Genomic DNA, 18,003 nt, shown 5'->3' with positions numbered 1-18,003 from the left:
TTTTGTCACACCTTCTGCAGTTATGTAACACTGTATTACTTCCTTGCGTCTGAATTTTTGGAGATGTGCCTCAACTTGGACCTAGAATAAATGTGGCACATGGGAATGGTGCATTCTTGGGCTGGGTAGGCGACACTGTTGCCCAGATGGAGTCCAATGCAGTGCAACCAAGTATCAGCCCCCCAGACAAGCATGGTACTGAGCTAAACACCAGAGAGGCGGGACAGGTGGAGCTTGGAGGGAAGGGCTTGCCAGTCTCGCAAGCAAAGAGCCGCTTCAGACGCACGAGGAAGAAGCGCGACAGTCCAAATATGGTTTAATCTTTCCTTCTGGGACCAGAGTTTACCCAGTAAGCGAACGGCAGGTGGGTCCTGAAAGCTGGCACCGCGGCCTTGGCGGGATCTACATCCTCTTCCGCAGCTTGCCTTTCTTGGTGCTCCCACGCCCGAAGGCGGACCGGCGCAGCTCCTGGACGCGCTGGCGGTTGCGGGACTTCAGCCGCTTCAGCCCCCCGCTCTGCAGGAAGCGCTGCTTGGCCACCTTCCTGCGCGTCTTCAGAATCTGCTGCTTGGTTTTCAGCTCGGAACGGCCCGGCTGGGGGCCGCGGCTGCCCTGTGACGGTGCTCGGTGGGCACCTGGGAAGTAAAACAGAGCTGTGTTAGCAGAAGGGTCCCGTTGTTTGGCTGGATCCGTCCCAGCTGTCAAGAGAGAATGTCGCATGTTCTAGGTGGTATTACTGGTGCCTACGACCAGAGGTGTAGAACATGGTATCTACTCAGGATTTCAGCAGTCTGGCAACAGCTCCTTCATTTTTAAATTTTAAAAGAACAAGTTTCTAGGCCTCATGAGGTCCTTTTCCACCAGAAAGAAAACCTATCTGAACTCTGAAACAGAGAATCGGTACCTGAGTTTTGCTTTTTCTCTTCCCTGCCCATCCCTTTTCCTTTTGTGTCAGATTTTAGATTAAAAACCAGAGCACAGAAATTATTATGAATCTTTATATGCTGGCGTTCTTTTGCAGTGAAGAATGGAATAAAATACTGCGAATAGAATTAAATGTAAAAAGAATTCAGGCTCGAATCTTCAAATTATGCCAGTTCTGTGTCTGCAGCATGCGGTCTGGGAGGGCCTGTCTATCGCCTTTTCCCAGAGGCTTAGATCTGCTCCGATGGAGCGGGGAGGGGAAGAGCGAATGAATGCGGCTTTCGGCAATGCTCACCTCTGCCCTTCCGTGGCTTCCCACCTCGGCGCTCCCCTTCAGCCTCCGCTTCCGAGTCCTGCTCATCTATCTTGGTCTTCTTTTTCCATTTCTCGTAGCTACAGCAAGTGGGGTTAAGCAGTCCAACCTTTCCCGAGCAACCTCAGTATTCCGTCCATTATTCTGGACCTTCAGCAGCTGCCCCTCCGTCTTTCCCTCACAGCAAGAACCCTGCGAGGCGGGCAAGGCTGCAGGTCAGTGACCCAGCTGAGTGGGGAGAGGAGCCTGGATCACCCGCACCCTGATCTGGGACACTCCCCGCCAGGCCACGCGGGATGTTTCCCATCATGCCTTGCTCTCAGGCCCGAACCATGTCAGTGCCCAGTACAGAGCACGGGATAAAGACTGCAGGGATGCGGGTTCTAGTCCCCAGGTGGCCCTGAAGCTCACTGAGCGGCTTTGGGCCAGTCCCTGGCTCCCAGCCCGGCCTACCTGGCAGGGTTGTTGTAAGGATAAATTGGAGAGGAGGATTGTCATGCAGGAGTCGGAATGTGAAAATAGCCAAGAAATTATGCTTGCTCCCAAAGAGCTCATTCGGGGCCTTTTACTGTTCACTTAATTCCGCAGCTACTTGCTGAAAAGCATGCTGGGAAAGGATGGAGCCCGGGGGTCTCATGGGCTGTTGGCCACCCCAAGAAGCAGTGGGGATTCCCCGCATAAGGAAGCCTGGAGACTGCCTGGTTCATCCTGCTCCATGCAAGAGCTAAAGCCCTCGCTCAAACACCTCCAGCCCAGGGGGGGCCATTTACTTCTCTAAGAGATCCGTCCCATCATCCACCTGCTCTCTCTCTCCAGAGCCACTGTGGTGTAGTGGTTAGAGCACAGGACTGGGGCTCTGGGGCGATTTGGCTTCTGTTCCCCACTCAGCAGCTTTGGGCCAGCTGCTGACTCCAGCCAGTCCTACCTCACAGGGCTGTTGTGAAGATACAATGGGATGGAAAGGATTATATAAGCTGCTTTGAGTTCCTTGAAGGACAGGTGGGATGGAAAGCACCCGATCGACAAAAGATGCCGCAGTCTTAAATCCAATTGACCTTCAATCAAAGCAACGCTTAAAGCCCATTGGGCCTAAACCTGCGCAGGGGGCAGAAAAGAGCAGCCGCCCCCTTCGAAGGGCAGCTCTTCAGACGCGTGCACAGGGCAATCCTGCCCTTCCAGCCGCAGGGGTGCAGAACCTCTCACCCCGAGGGGCAGAGCAGCTCTTGGGGGCTGCCTCCCGGCGTCCAACACACCAGGCCAGTGCAGCTGAAAGCTCTCCCAAAGCCTGAGGAGCGAAGGGGAGCGAACTGCACAAACGCCGGGAAGCCACCCCGTGATGGGCAGCGCCGGAAAGCGCAGGCCCCGCTCTCCAGGGAGCGTGTGGTTCTGCGCCCCTGCTGTTTCGCGTGCCACTCCTCCCCAAGCGCCTTCCTTTCGCCCGTGCTCAAGCCCCGGCCGGGAGCTCCAGGGCCCCGCCTGCCCACTGCTGCCCCCGCTGGTGCAGGGCAGGGACTGAGAGGATACAGGTCTCCTCGGTAGGAGCTGCTGATGAGCACCCCGCTCTCGGTGCGGATCTTCTTCCTCTTCTCCTGCTGGCCCGTCTGCTCCACGAAGCGCTTCCTCTTCCGATCCCTGGAAGACAGTGAGAGGTCGGGGGGCTGATCTTCATTCCGGGGACACGGGCTATTCCCAGACTGAGGAAACGGCGATTCCTCTGATTCCCGTCCGTATTATTCCAAGGGGGTTACAGGTGGGAGAGGCGAGTGGAGCAGGGTCTCAGGAGATGGACACAAATCAACCAACTCTAAAGGCATTCAGCCCTGGCTGCCCATTGGAAGGACAGGCGCTAAAGCTTAAATACTTTGGCCACCTAATGAGAAGAAAGGGCGCGCTGGAGAAGACCCTGATGCCGGGAAGGACTGAGGGCAACAGGAGAAGGGGGCGGCAGGGCCTGAGATGGTTGGATGGGTTCACTGAAGCAACGAACACGAATTTGAGCAAACTCCGGGAGGCAGTGGAGGCCGGGGGGACTCGGCGCGCTTTTGTCGCGGAGAGTGGGACACGACAATTCAACAACACACTCATATCGCAGCTCTAATATTCTATGGAAGACTCGGCTTTGTCGGTTTTGCTTCCAGGGATCCGAGAGCCACTTTCCCATCTTTCTGTCGGTCCAGGGAATTTGCAAAGCATCACGCCCTGCTCACACCCATTTACTTCCTGTCTGCTTTCCTCCCTGCACAGCTTTCATGGTGGGAATGCCCTGGTGTGGGGCCTCTTGGCCTGGGTTCTCCAGCGAAGCTTCCTTCCACGGGACAATCTTTTCTGATTCCTTCACTGCTGCCCTTCCAAGTCCCAGCCTTCATCTAATCTCTAGGCTGCGGTCTATCGGACCTGCTCCTGGAGGCAAGGTACACAAAATCTTCCCCAGTTTCCATTTCTACCCATGCAAAACAGGCCAAATCCGGACCCTTCGGAGGGGACACCAACCATTTCAGGCGCTGCTTGTTCTTGTTCATGTTCTGGTTCTCGTCACCCATCAGATCGAGGACGGCGCTGGAAGCCTGCTGCTCAAAGGCACTTCCTTCTCCACCAACACAAAGCCTGGATATTGAACGAGGACAGGAAGTGGGAACCACGGCTGCCGGTGGGTTAGAAGTCAAACCATGTGCTCCTTGCCCCCAGCACTGCCTGCTCTGAAAGGCAGCCTAAACTCCGTGCCGTCAGAAGCAGAAGACTTTGTAAGTGGAAGGCAGGAATGTGAACCCGAGACCTTCTGTACTCAAGGGGGCACTGAATTAACATAGAAACAGAGCAAGTCAGAAGGGGCCTCCCGGGCCATCTAGTCTGACCCCTGGCACCAGCCGGCTCCGCTCATGACATGCCCACCATGTGGACGTCCAGCCTGTCCTTGAACACCCGCACCGATGGGGCCTCGACGACCTCTCGTGGAAGCCCATTCCACACCCTCGTTAAGGTCTCTCCCTTAAATAAAAGGCACTCTCTGCTCAGACTGGAGATATGGGTCCTCCACCAGCCCAACGCCCAATACATACCCGCGCTCAGAATCAAAATCTTTGGGCCGGTAAGGGACGTAGAACTCTTTATCCTGATGCTCCGACCAACTGCTCTTCTTCCTGGTACTCTCTCCTGCCTCGTGCCGCTTCCGTTTCCTTCCTACCACGCTGGAGAAGACATCCTGGGACACAGGAATTAAGAGGAGTTAGAGACCTCTAACCCTGCAGGAAGAGGTGCCCGTGTGAATTCAGTGACTCCCGAACCTGGGTGCTCCCAAGCTCACCCTGGGCTGCTAGGCACATGCCGGGACTCTCAAAGCAACACCACATGGCAGAACTTTATGGGTGAATGTCCCCGAAACCAGTGCCAGCCACAGAGCCCAGAGTAAAGGGTAAAGGCAAAATCCAGGCCAAGTTTCTAGACCATCTGATTTGGAACTGTGCAGACAAGGGACGGAGAGTCGGAGGCCCTTGGGGCTCTTTTACCAGAAACCCAAGACCCACCAACCAGAGAGTCGTGCAGAACGGAACAATGCTGAAGCCAGTAATTCATTTTGGAGGAAACGGATCTTGGGGTTCCCAGAAAAAGGAGCAGATTACTGATCCATGGTGAAGGCAGGACCAGGATGAAGCCCAGGCTTCCAGCCCTCGGAGAGCAGGCCTTCCATGCCTTACTGCCCTTTGGCTCTGCACCAGCAGTAAAATCAGTTGCAGTCATGCAAGTATGTGCCATTTGCATCGGGAGCGCAGGTCACAGGGTCCGACGTTCCCCGTCGCAGTGGCGCTCCCCACGGAACCTGTGCCGACCGTCGGCAGCCGTACCTGAATATGCTCCTCCGCCTCCGCTGCTTGTTCTTCGGTGGCGGCTGGTGCAGCTGGGCCTTGCGCCTTTGCCGCCGCCGCTGCAGCAGCGACGGACAGCCTTTCCTGCTGCTTCCTTTGGTGCCGGTCAATGAGCAGCCGGTCTCGGCTGCGTTTGGCACGCATGACATCGCTGGCCAGAGTTTTGTTGGTGGCGTTGATTTCGAAGATGGTCTAACACAAAACAGAAGTGCGTGAGCCATGCTGGCCAGCGGTGGCAGAATTGTAATTCTTTTTGTGTATATCTATATTTTTAAAAAATTTTCTTACCATAAACTAATACAGAAAAAAGAAAACATATATAAAACAAAGCAGACTAAAATAGACTAAAATGATCACAGCTGCCGAGGGAATTTTAAACAGATACAACCAATGCTTTCAAAGCTTTTATCCCTCCAAATTTATCGACCTCTCAGCACTCTATGGGAGTATAACCAAACGGGGATCATAGACAGTCTATGTTTCTTCATATCCTCTACTATTTTCCCCATCAGCAGAGAGGTACATTTTGACCTGCAGGCGTTCATTCAGAGTGTGCCTTCAAGGAGGATCCAAATATGCAGGCAAACTGTGTGGATCCACAGCAACAATCCCCTTCTAGTGGTGTTTGTCTTCACCCTTTTGTAAAGCTCTTATTCCTGGATCGAGGCCAAGCCATCCCCAAATACTTTACACTGCGGCAGAGAACAGGGTATCACTGCTGGAAAAGTTCCTTCCCCTTCGCTGCCCTGAGGACTGGCGTTCCTCTCAGAAGACAGGCCCATCAGCATCACCGATAAGAAGCAAGTCCCCGATTCCAGGACCCCACTGCTTTTCAAGGAAAGGTCAAGGTAAAGCCAGGCTCAGCGCCTGCAGGGGAAGCTGCCAGGGCTCCGCTACTCTGACGGCGCCCACAGCTGATATCCAGGGACATGCAATCGTTCTACTTTTAATGAAGAGCAGTTCATTCACTGTCAGAGCTGCACACAGGGTTTGTCTCGATCGTTTGTGGACTGAGGCCTAAACTCACTGTTCCTCTCACTGGGGGGCTGTTCGGACTCACGGGGGACTCCCAAATCAGGAGGCCTGGTTAAATTGGTGCAAAGACCATTTAAAGACTGAGGCTTAAAGGCTTGGCCGAGCCAAGACAGAGGGGAGTGGAAAGCGAGGCTCAGCTTGGCGGTTCGCCCCAGGCAGCCTTCCCATGAGGCTGAGATGAATAGGAAGGGCAGGTCTCCCTGGGAGCCCTTGGTGACACTTACCGCCTTGGAACGGTATGTTTTGATGCTGTCCACGAATTTTAGCCGCTCCATCTCGTCGTCCTCAAAACGCAAACCTCAAAAAGAAACGAAGCAAAGGAGTCACCTGTGTGACGCAGCTGCCAACAGCCTGGACTAGCTCTGAAGAGTCCGAGCTTCAGATTCTCAGACAGCCATGAAACTTGATCGAGCAAGTCTAGACATTTTAAGACATAATCCTGTGTTCAGACAGAAAAAAATCTGCGCTTATGGAAGGAGGCAGGCTTCTGTGAAAGCAGTTTCTCCTACCAATCCAAAGCGAGGCACGGCTGAGCAAAACGTGAACCACTGGCAAAAACCACAAAGGAGCCTTAAAAGCTGATACAAATATTTTGCCTCCAAACAGAAAACTCAGAAGTATGTAGAAAAAAATTATCTGCCCTGCCAGGGGCTTTTGGGGTCCAAGCGTGTGCTCGCTGCCACGTTTCCTACCATTCACAAGACTCTGTGTGGAGCAATATTCTCCTTTGAAGCCCCTCTTCTTGCTGCACAGGGAAGCAAGGGTCTTCGGGACAGCAGCACGGCCTATGAGCCAACCGCCCCCCCCACACTGCCTTTCCCTTGAACATCCAACCTTTGAGGGTTCCCTGACATTTGCGTGCTTCCTTCCCTCCTTTCTTAAAGCGTAAAATGCTTCTTCTAAGGCTCAGTTACTGGTAGTTTGAGTTGTAAGCTACAATACAAAGGTCATTCTTCCTGGGCCCCTCTGTTTTCGATCCTGGCCAAAACGGGAATGAGCTGTTCCCAAAAGGCTTGTGGGAAGGGCCTTCTCAGTGGTGATGCCCTTATGCTGGGAAGCTTTCCCAAGTACTCTTGGCTGCACAAGTGGGAAAAGCTAGGCGGCCTAGTGGTGGGAGTGGCTGGGACTTAAGAGGTCCAACTCCGAGTCCCCACTCAGCTATGAAGCTCTCTGAGTGATTTCGGGCCAATCAGTCACTCTCAGACTAACCTACCTCACAGGGCTGTTGTGGGGGAACATGGAGAGAAGGACCAGTAACCTACTTTTGGTTCTTCGCAAGGACAAATAAGGTAAGGGACATGCATGTTATGATAAACCTAAGAAATAGTGTGATTTGTCTCCGTTCTGCTTTTAATTCCTGCATTTTGGAAAGCAGGCTGTTTGGAGGGGGAACGGTTGGACCACCCCTACCTACACAAGGTGGTCCCAATCCAGAGTGGAGGTCTGTGTGCTTGAATTGCAATTAAACCATGGTCCACTGCATGCTATGGATGTAATCTGACCCTGGTGGTTCTGGGTCCCAAGACAGTTCCAGGACGGGGAATGAAGCTGACGGTCTTCGCTCCCCATCCCGGACCAATTCACAGCCGTCGCCCCCACGTTTCTGGACGAAGCTCACTCACTGAACAAGGGGTGAATGCCCACGAGGCTGAAGTCCATCTCCTTGACCCGCTTGATGGACTCTGGCGACGGGCCTGGCCGGGATTTCTGGTACTGCTTCTGGGCGTTGTCGGCGACGCGCCGGAGGTTCTGCAGCTCCAGCGAGCGCTCGTGGTCCGTCTGCAGCATGCTCTCCTCGTCGTCGATGACGCTCTGGGGCACGCGGCCGAACATGCCGTCTGTATCTGCAGTGGGGGATTGGGAGCGGTCAGGCTCCCGCGGGGGGCGATGCCATTCGAAAAGGGCCAGCAGGGAAAAGGCCCTCTTTGTGGCGATACCCTTCAGGCAGGAAGTTTTTAACTCTGACCTGCTTCCTTGGAAGTTATTTTTCTGCTGCGTTGGGATTTTCCTTTAAATTGCTGCTTTGACTTTGTTCTCTGAGAACACCGGTGTTGTTACCCATGATATTTAAAATCTTTAAATGTTTAACTGGAAGTTTAGCTTTTGGGGGACATGTTGACGTGTGTGGACGGATCGTTCAAGGCAGTAAAATTATCTGAGACATTCTTTGCCATTCTCAGAAGGAGATCCCTTGCAACGGTCATGGGCTCCGTTGCGGACTTCTCCAGGGAGGGTTGGGGGAATCCTGCCTGAAAACCCGAAGTTTGCTGCCAGTCTCGGCTGACAATACCTGCAAGGTGAGCCAGGTAAGGCTGGGCAGCTTCCTACAGAAGGATGACACAGCCTGGCTTCGGCACATCGCTGCATCAGGACCAAAGAGGCAAGGGGTCATGCCCAGAGGGGACAAGGACAGCTTCCCTCAGCAAGTACCAGTCGCCACCCATGACTGGATATGAGCATGCACAGGTTCAGCAACCTTCTGCACTTAGGAGAAAAATCCTATCTCAATCCCATAAGCCCCCAGACTTGGAGGTTTAGTGTCAGGAACTGGGTTCCCCCTTCTCTCGTTCAGCCAACAGACTGTTCTTTGGCAAAAGCTCTTTATTTCCAATGTACATCCAGCAATCTACAGCTGGCAGAGAGTCTCTGAGCATGCACAGAGCGGTTTGTTGAACCCCACCAAGGAACTATTTCCAACAGCCCTCCTTCTGAGTAAACCAGGACCCCCCCCCCCGGGAATCCTCTCTGGAGACAGGCAAGCCTCCGAGCGTGAAACGGGGCCCAGCATGGGCTAGCGCTTCCCTTCCGACACCATGCCATGGGGCCAGGGATTGGGCCCAGGCCCCTCCTGGCCCTTTCAAACCTTGTCAGCTTCCAAGGACTACCTGAACCCCTGGAGAAGGTGAGCTTGGAGTAAGCTCTTCCGCCTCCCTCACCTGCGGACCTCCTTTTCCCAGCCCTCCCGGCAGGCACCCGAGCGGCCCAGGGGGACCACCCAGAATGCTTGTTGCATTGCTCCGGATTGTGGGTGACCTACCTGCAGGCTTCTCGTGAGGACTGGCGAGGACAAGTGGCCGCCCGAGAAACAGGTGCAAGTCGAAAATGTAGGGGGTCTCGTCGGGCGCCACCAGGGAATAGGCCGTGCCGCTCCTCCCGGCCCGAGCCACTCTGCCTGCGTAGCGACAGGAGAGGAAATGTCAAACAAGCACAAATGTCTATTTACACCTGAACCTGAAGAGGGCTGACAAAATGAACAAGAGGGAGGAGAACAGGAAGTCGCAGATGGGCAAGTCCGGCTGCCCTATTATAGGAGCAATTCCTCTTTCCCACTGCTGGACCCCCCACCCAAGTGGCCACCAATGCCAGGCACCCAGGGCTCGCCCCATACAGACAGGCACGTGATTCAACTCCCCCGGTGGCGTTACCTGGATGGAGACCAGATTTCCCCCCCACGGGCTTGAGGCTCTCCATCCCTGGAGCTGCATCAGGTAACTCTGGGCTGGATGCACTAGAGCTCATGGGCAGGCAGGAGGCAGCTTCACCCGTCAGGCTGCGCAAGGTGCCGGACCTCAAGAACTCACCTACGCGATGCAGGAAGAGCTTGGACTTGGCGGGGAAGCTGTAGTTGATCACGTTGTCCAGCAGGGGGATGTCGATGCCGCGGGCGGCCAGGTCGGTGACGAGGAGCACCGAGCACTTGCCGTGGGTGAACTTGCCGATGTTGATCTTGCGGGCCGTCTGGTCCAGAGAGCTGTAGACGTGCGTGCAGTTCACGCCCTGCGACGTCAACAGCTGCAGAAGCAACGAGGAACGAGGCAGGCTGAGCTTCGCGACAGAGCAGCCCTGCGGGATCTCCCGCCACGGGGTCCAAGCAACCGGACTAAACAAGGACTATCGCCTCTGGCATTGGACTTCAGCAAGCCACGAGAAGGGGAAATTCAGCTCCCTACGACATGGCATAAGACTGAACCAGGAACGTAGGTTTTTCCTTCTCTCCTCTATGTCACTTCCCGCCACTCCACAATTCTTCCTCCTGCCCCAGTTTCTAGTCCTCATGACTACACAAAGGGAGAAAAACCCTGACAAGTACTCTCTTCCAATCCTTAAAAAGGGTGCAACATGGAGTGGTTTATCTTTTATTATTTGTGTATTTCGTGTTTCACCCAGTGCAGGCTGCCAGGAAGGAGGGGCGTGGGCTGGCCCCCCCCACCCCGCAGTTGCTCACCTCTGCTGAAAACCTGAGGGTGCACGTGAAAGACTGAGAGAAGAAAGAGGAGGGAAAAGGGTGGGCCCTTTGGGAGAATCTGACATGGTGAACAGGGCAGGGTGATCTGGGAGGGGCCCAGCCGCAAGGCCCCCCGCCCTTCCCGCCTACCTCCTTCAGATACTCGGTGTGGTGCTTGGTGGCGACGAAGACGATCGTCTGCTCCTGGGGTTTGACCACCGTCCTCAGCAGGTGCAGCAGCAGGGCCGGCTTGTCATCGGCCCGAACGTGGAAGAAGGAAAGCTGGGGAAGGGAAGGCACGTGCGTGGGGCTCCGCAGCTGGCTGGGGGATGCCGGGAGCTGCTCGAGGCGTCCAGGCCTGAACAACCAGCTGATCGCCCCCTTGCTGGCCCGGTCGCTGTCTCTGTACTCCCAGCCTGGGAGGGCTCCAGGTCCCCTGCGGCTGTCAGGGAAGCTGAAGCATTGCGGTGCCCCCCACCCCGCAAGAGGGAGCTGGAAGCCAAATCCACAATGCGAGAAGCGGGGGCTGCCTTCCCGCCCACCGCCCATCACCCCGAATGGCCCGAAGGCGTGAGCAGTTTCTCCCACCTTGAGTTGCTCGCTCAGCTTGGACTCCACGTCCAGACGGACCAGCACCGGCTCCGTAAGGCCTGGGGAAGGAAGCCCATCCTGCCCTCGGCGTCAGCGTTCAGGGTGGGGGGGAGGGACGGGATTTCCCCCTTTCACAGTGGGGGACAATTTCAGGAAAGGTGAGGGGCCACCACCCAGCCAGCAGCGGCTGGCTCCTTACCAGCTCGGGCGAACTCCACAAGCAGTTTTGGCAGGGTGGCGGAGAAGAGCACCGTCTGGCGGTTCTCGGGCAGCCGCGAAAGGATCTCCTTCAGCTGCTCCGCAAAGCCCATCTCAAACAGCCTGGCAGGGAAGCGGAAGACGACGATTGGAGGGGAGGAAGGGGTTGCGTGGCCACCTCTTCAGGAGGTCTTCGCCTGTCAGCTGCAGCTGGGAGGTTTGGACTACAACTCCCATCAGCCCCAGCCCACACAGCCTATAGTAATATCTTGCTTACTCCCAGTGACTGGGGCTCAAGGCAGTTCACAACACTAAAAACGTATACAATGAAAACTGATTCAGAGAAACAGTTTGAAATAGAATTGAATCAGTTCAGCATTACAATTTAACAAAATACCCAAATTAAAAACGATCAGGAGTAAAACCTCTCCAATGCAAACTCACGAGCCCTGAGCGTTCCCAAATGCCTTCTGGCTCAAGAAGGGCTTGGCCCGCTTTCGGATACATAACGGGAAAGGTGCCGCGCAGGCAGAGAATCCTGGATCTCCAGGGAGGCCCCCAAGGCGGGCCTCTCCCACGGGCCCTCCAAGCACGGCTGCGAGGATGCCGGGAGCAAGAGAAGGGCCCTCCCAGCAGACCTTGGCACTGACGAGCTCTTACAGGAGCTGACCGTCTTTCAGGTAGCCTGGACCGAGCCACAGAGGGCCTTCTAGGTCAACACCGAGAACCCCCAGGAGTTGTCCTTTCCTCGCCCCACAAGCGGCTGATTCACCTGCACCCTGCTCGGGCCCAGGCAATGACAGTGCTGAAGAGGTGGTGGAGAAGAGATGCCACGGCCACCTGCCCAGCAAACACGTGGCGGGAAGGAAGAATAATGGGGCAAAGGGCCAGAACAGCTGAGCACAATTGCAGGGAGGAGAAAGACCCACTGAGGGCTCCCACACCGGGAGCTGGCGCTGAATCCAGGAATGCCGCTTGCCACGCACACCGACCACCTCTAGAGTCAACTTGAGACCATCTAACTAAAGGGGCAGCGCAGCGGGGGGGGGGGAAGAGCCCCCGAGCACAACCGCAGTGCTCCGAGAAATGCCCGCGGTTGATGGCAAGGCTACAAGCAGCCTGTGAGCCGCCCCGAGGCTTCGGCAAATGGGGCGGCATAGAAATGTTTTAAATAAATAAAATAAAATAAATAAGAAGAGTTGCCACAGGGGTGACCCAGGAGGCACTGCCAGCGGGCAACCAGCAAATCCAGAACTCATCTGGCTATTAAAAAAAAATAAAGAGAGGCAGGACTATGCAGGGCGAGAGAAATCCTGCAAGGATTTCTCTGATTCATGCAATGCAGGCTGGGTAATCTTGGCACGGAGGTTTCTCTCCCTGCCCCAAGCAGAAAGAATATGCCAACTGATAACAAAAGGTACAAATACCCCCATCCTCTGCCCACAAGCACGGAAGAACCAGAGCGACTTCTCCCGGTCCCCTTTGGGTCCCCTTTGCCAGAATGCAGCTCCCCAAGAAGTCAAGAGCAACTCCGGTAGCCAAACACACCTGTCCGCCTCATCAAAGACCACATATTCCACGCTCTGCAGCTTAAGCTTCATTTCCACGGCCACGTGCACCAGCCGGCCAGGAGTGGCGATGATTCTGGGGGGATAGCACAGGGGGAAGGGGTCGGGCACAACAACTCTTGCGGCAAGGAGAAGAGGACGCTCCCCTCAGCTGCCTTCTGACAAGGGGCATGAGGCGAAGCGGGCGATCCAACCGCCACAAGGGACTGGTTCTCACTGAGATTATGACCCCTCGGACTGCTGCCACTTCACACTGAACGACTGAATGCTCTGACACACACAGGCAAAATTCGCTCTCTGCACATAGTAAACTAGACTTTCAGGAAGAATGGAACCTTTTCCCTGTCGTGCTAGCTTTCAGCATGGGGGATACCATCATCATCATCATTTCTTCCTCTCCCTCTCCCCCTCCTCGTTGTTGTTGTTGAACATCACTGTTCCTATTTGCCCTAACCCACAATCTTTCAGCACCCAATAAAGGTGCATTTCTCTGGGAAAGGACTAAGTCAATGTCTCTTCTAAGCGAAATGTCAGGATGGCCTCAGGCGCTGCTCGAGGGACCTGTTCATAGACTGGTCCTGCATGCAGCTTGTCCGTTACGGACCAGCAGGAACTCGCCTTCGAAAGAGCTTTAAGCCCAGTTCTTTGTCATATATGCACACGTGTGAACAACGTATCTGTACGTGTGTTGAACAAGCCCAAGGGGCTGAGGCAGCCCAGTGAGTTCTACCCAAGAGGGGGCTTCAAACAGGCCCCTCCCTGGCTCCTGGAGCAAGGCGGAGAGTCAGTGGAGAGTCCCCCACCCCTGGGCAGCCCACCCAAGCCTCAGGGCTTCCCTGGATCACCCTTGCACTTACATGTCAGGGTTTTCATGCAGGGCTGCAAACTGGTCTTCCATCCTGGAAGAGAAGGGGACATTTCCAGTCATGGGGGCTGGAGAAAACACCTCTTTTCCCAGCAACCTCAAACTCAGCCACCCTCATTTTTCTGGCACTTCAGAGCTTTCTATAGGTCCAGAGATGAGCAAACGGGGTCTCCAGCGCAACTGGTTTTCCTGGTTACTCCTGCCCAGCCCCTCTTCCTTGTGCCCCCTGAAGTGCTGCCCCCGGACATAAAGCAAGGGGGCAGGTAGGACGGGGAATTTATGTGGCTGCTGGGGGGGAGATATCAAAAGAAGTTGGAGGGGTTGCCAAGTAGAGGAGCCCTTCTGCTCACCCAAGACCCTCTTGGATCCAAGCCTGTATATCTAGGAAAGACAGTGTGGTGTAGTGGTTAGCACTGAACCAGAAGTTGGCGATTGGGTTCTAGTCCTGGCTTGTCCATGAAACTCACTGGGCAGCTTTGGTCCAGGAAGAGACGGTCTGCCTAATCTGCCTCACAAAGATGTTGTACGGATAAAACGAAGAGACGATTAGCTGGGAAAGATGGGACTGCCTGGGGAAGATGGGACTGCCATCTCAATAAATTTGCAGGGTGGCTGGGGGCAAATTGCCCTGGAGGAGGCGGGACTCCCCTTCCCATCAGCCCCTGCCAGCGATCAAGAACAAGAGGGCCTATGTTTTCACAACATTCGGAAGGCTAATCAGGTTTCCCATCCTTGCTGCAAGTGACGACGGCACCATTCAGACATGCCAGGGGCACAAAACTTACTTGTCTCCTCCAAGGATGAGGGCTGTTTGCAAGCCAGCAAATCGGCCAAGCTGTCGGGTGAAACAGAGCAGAGTTGAACACTGGCACTCCAGTGAAGCTGGCATTAAGTCCTGAGCGGTGCCCCATCTCCCACGAATCCAAAGCGAGACAGAGGCCCAATCAAGCGCCACGCCGCTCGCTCCCAGCCGCCAGAAGCTTTCCCCGTTCCCCTCCCCTAATATCCATTTTGCCGCAATTGTGCGTTAGGCAGTGCCGATCTGCTCCCAACAGAAGGAGCAGGTGCAAGGCCAAAACCTTGTGGCGGGTTGTTCCACCGGTCAAATGCACACCCCCCGGGGCTCCTCCAGCTGCTTTATCTTCGCTCTACCTCCTTGGCGAACTTGAGGGTTTGCAGGGCCAGCTCCCGCGTGGGGGACAGGATAAGGGCCCGCGCGCCGGTCTTGGCACTGTGCGCCTTCAGCTTCTCAAACATGGGGATGAGGAAGCAGGCCGTCTTCCCGCTCCCGGTCCTCGCCATCGCAACCACGTCCTTGCCGTCCAGGATCACAGGAATTGTCTGTGAAAACCCACCAATGGCACATCAAGAGGAGAAAATCTACCCACGGGCCGTAATAGCTTTTAACTTGGAGGATGAGTTCAGCTCTGTGTGACAGAGCTGGGAAAAAGGCAGAGCTCCAGATGTTTTGGCTTCACTTCCCAGAAGCCCTTGCCAGCAAGGCCCGTGCTCAAGAATGCTGGGAGTTGAAGTCTAAACCACCTGAAGATCTATTTTCTGCCAATCTTGCCTTATCCTCCCTGAAAAAGCTTCAACCTTCAGCATGCTACAGCCAGCAAAAAAGTTGCAGGATCTTTTCAGTCTAAGTATGCCAAAGGCTGCACCCTAAAAGGTTGAAATGCCTAAGGGTTAGTTACTGGCAGTGGACTAAAATATGCCAGGGCTTTGCTCTTGCCCCCCTTTCCTTCAGCACCATCCCTCTCTGGAAAGCAGTTTCCAAGAGATTCTCCAAAATGGAATTTAGCCCTCAGACCCAAGAAAGGTCTGTACCTCTGTGTTAAGCAGTAAACAAATGAATCAAATGGTTTTAATCTAAATAAAACTTGTCCGGAAAACAGTGCTTGTGAAGAAGAAAGCAATGCATTAGTTGAGACAAACTGATGCAGGGGGTGGGGGGGCTTCCTGTGTTCTTACCTTCCTCTGAATGGGGGTCGGTATTTTGTATCCTTTCTTCATAATTCCTTTGAAAATGGGGTAGCTCAGACCTGGGGGGAGAGACAGAAATCCAGGGAGGCCCACCAACCTTCCCTTGCAAATTCAGGGGGTTGCAGGGGACCAAAAGACACCCCGATAACTATTCTACTCACCCATGGACTGGAAGCCCCCTGATTTCTTCTTCTTCTTGTTCTGGGCTCGAACCATTTCGTGAGTGTCCAGCTCGACATCCGAAGCGCACTCAGATGCAGGGAAAGCGGAGACGGGCATCTCGTAGTTCTTTGTGGCCTGTAAAAAAAGAAACAGTGGAAAATTCAGGCACGAAACAGCCACGGGCGCAGTCTTAACAGGAGGCAGCCAGAGCGCCATGCCAGCACGTGTGGGATCCAGGTTCTAGTTCTCACTCAGCACTGAAGCGCTTGATCATTGTAAGAATAAAAGAGAAACAGAGAAACAGAGCGAGTCAGGAGGGGTCTCCTGGGCCATCTAGTCTGACCCCCGGCTCCAGCCAGCTCCGCTCACGACATGCCAACCCTGTGCATGATGAACCTTGTAAACCACCTTGGATTCCATGCAAGAAAAAAAAAGTGGAATATAAATGTACTGTAGCAAAAATATTCATTTATAATAATTACTGTCTTTTTTTCTGGAAAGAAACTCAAGGTTCTTCATCTTTCCCTTTTTTCCTCACAACAAGTCTTAGAGATTAATAGTGCGTGACTGGCCCAAAGTCAGTGAATTGTTGCATTATGTGCAACTTTAGTTCATTGTAAACATACATACGATTCCACATTCCTGAATATGCATTGATGTAAAGTGTTATGCACAAGACAAGTGAGAGCAACACAGGCAACAAATTCGACTTGCTCAGCTGGGTGCTCCCAGCCTCTAAAATAGAAACATAGACACAGAGCGAGTCAGAACGGGTCTCCCGGGCCATCTAGTCTGACCCCCGGCTCCAGCCGGCTCCACTCACGACATGGCCCACCATGCTTGCAAGGTCGAAGAAAGGGTGCTGTGTGGGGGTCCAGCAGCCCCAGATGCTGCAACAAGACCTGCCTGCTCCTGCCAGCATCCCCGGCGCTCTCGGGGGGCGGGCGCTTCTGCCCCTCTGCCGATGCCCTGGGGCTGGCGTCAAGAGTGCGCATGCCCGGGCACTGGCCGAGGGTCCTCAGCCCGGCAACGTCCCACTCCCCCCCCCGCCCCGCCCCGCTCTCTGCCGGTCCAGCAAACGGCAGCAGTGAAGAGACGGAGCGTGAGGAGCAAAGGCAGCTCACCGAGGGAGGGACCCCGGAGGGCGTCTTGCCCGAGGGCCTTCCAGACGCTGGAGCGGGCACAGAAACATACGGCTGGACTACACTCCCCATCACAGGCCAGGATGGCTGGGGCCCATGGGAGCTGGACTCCACCCCTATCCGGGCGGTCACCGGTTCCCCCACATTCCCGGGTCCTCCTTCTTTCTGTTTCTGTTCTGCCAGTACCTGTTGCTCGTCTGGATCCCGGTCTTTGCACCGCCGCTGCCTCTTCCTCCTCCGTCCCAAGGCCTGGGCTGGAGCCATGGGGACTAGAGCCTTGAAATCCGCTCAGGCCGAAGAAGCGACTCCGTTCCAGGAAGGTAAAAGCCACGTGCGCCGAAAAGGGGGCAGGGCTTGAACGGAGTCTCAGAGAGGAGCGACAATGGATTGGTTAAGCGAGTAGGAGGGGCGTTTGCCAGTCCCGCCTCTTTCCTACGATGTGCACCAGGAATGGCTAATTTTCTGCTCCTCAAGCCTTTACCGCCTGTGGTCTTATAGAGATTAGAAAGTTTAGAGGAACTCTACCTCTTTTCCTTACGAGGAAACTCCGGGTCCACTTGGACTCAATAGAGAGTACCTTTCGGTAGCGTAGTCCTTTAGTCACCTCCTCCTAGCCTGACTCCCAACATTTATTTGGCATGTAAAAGCCTTTTGCTTCGTTGACCTGCACGCAGGAATGTTGCACCTTTAAATACTTAAAATTTATTTTAAAAAATCATATTCTGTTTTAAAACTGGAATTTAAAGATGGCTTGGATTCCAACTTTAGCCATCGCCCCACAAAACTCCCTTAAGATTGCAGCAATGGAATTATTATTCTTTACTATTAGAATTGGAGATGCTGGAAACAATCGAAGGCAAAAAGAGAAGGGGACGGCAGAGGTTGAGGTGGCTGGACGGGGCCACTGGGGCGGTGGGTGTGGGGTTGGGTGGATTCCGAGGGATGGTGGAGGACAGGGGAGTCTAGAGGAATGTTGTCCATGGGATCGCGAAGAGTCGGGCACGACTTTGCGACTGAACAACAACTATTAGAATTAGCTATAGAATTAAGTGCAGCTATGCAAATAGTTGGCGTTTGACCTCCTGACTTCCTCTTAGCTCAACTCCAACTTTCAGCTAAAGGCAAAAAGGCTTT

The 18,003-nt window shown here is 54.4% G+C and overlaps 1 protein-coding gene across 1 annotated transcript; it reads right to left on the bottom strand.

Moving 5' to 3' along the window:
* Positions 1 to 299: 299 nt before the first annotated feature.
* On the bottom strand, positions 300 to 17,211 carry DDX54 (DEAD-box helicase 54). The gene is made up of 20 exons (XM_044448964.1): positions 17,056 to 17,211; positions 15,727 to 15,862; positions 15,554 to 15,624; positions 14,732 to 14,920; positions 14,365 to 14,414; positions 13,572 to 13,613; positions 12,695 to 12,790; positions 11,148 to 11,269; positions 10,946 to 11,007; positions 10,508 to 10,639; positions 9,714 to 9,924; positions 9,170 to 9,304; positions 7,755 to 7,976; positions 6,357 to 6,430; positions 5,077 to 5,289; positions 4,294 to 4,436; positions 3,728 to 3,841; positions 2,762 to 2,869; positions 1,220 to 1,317; positions 300 to 635 (listed from the first exon to the last, which is right to left on the bottom strand). Exons 1-20 carry the CDS (start codon positions 17,131 to 17,133, stop codon positions 403 to 405), a joined length of 2,529 nt encoding a protein of 842 aa, XP_044304899.1. The 5' UTR covers positions 17,134 to 17,211; the 3' UTR covers positions 300 to 402.
* Between the last annotated feature and the right edge of the window lie 792 nt (positions 17,212 to 18,003).

The sequence above is a fragment of the Varanus komodoensis genome, unplaced genomic scaffold, assembly GCF_004798865.1.
Source record: "Varanus komodoensis strain SLA01 unplaced genomic scaffold, ASM479886v1 scaffold56, whole genome shotgun sequence".
Classification (NCBI taxonomy): domain Eukaryota; kingdom Metazoa; phylum Chordata; class Lepidosauria; order Squamata; family Varanidae; genus Varanus; species Varanus komodoensis.
This window is presented reverse-complemented; position numbering and strand designations above follow the sequence as displayed.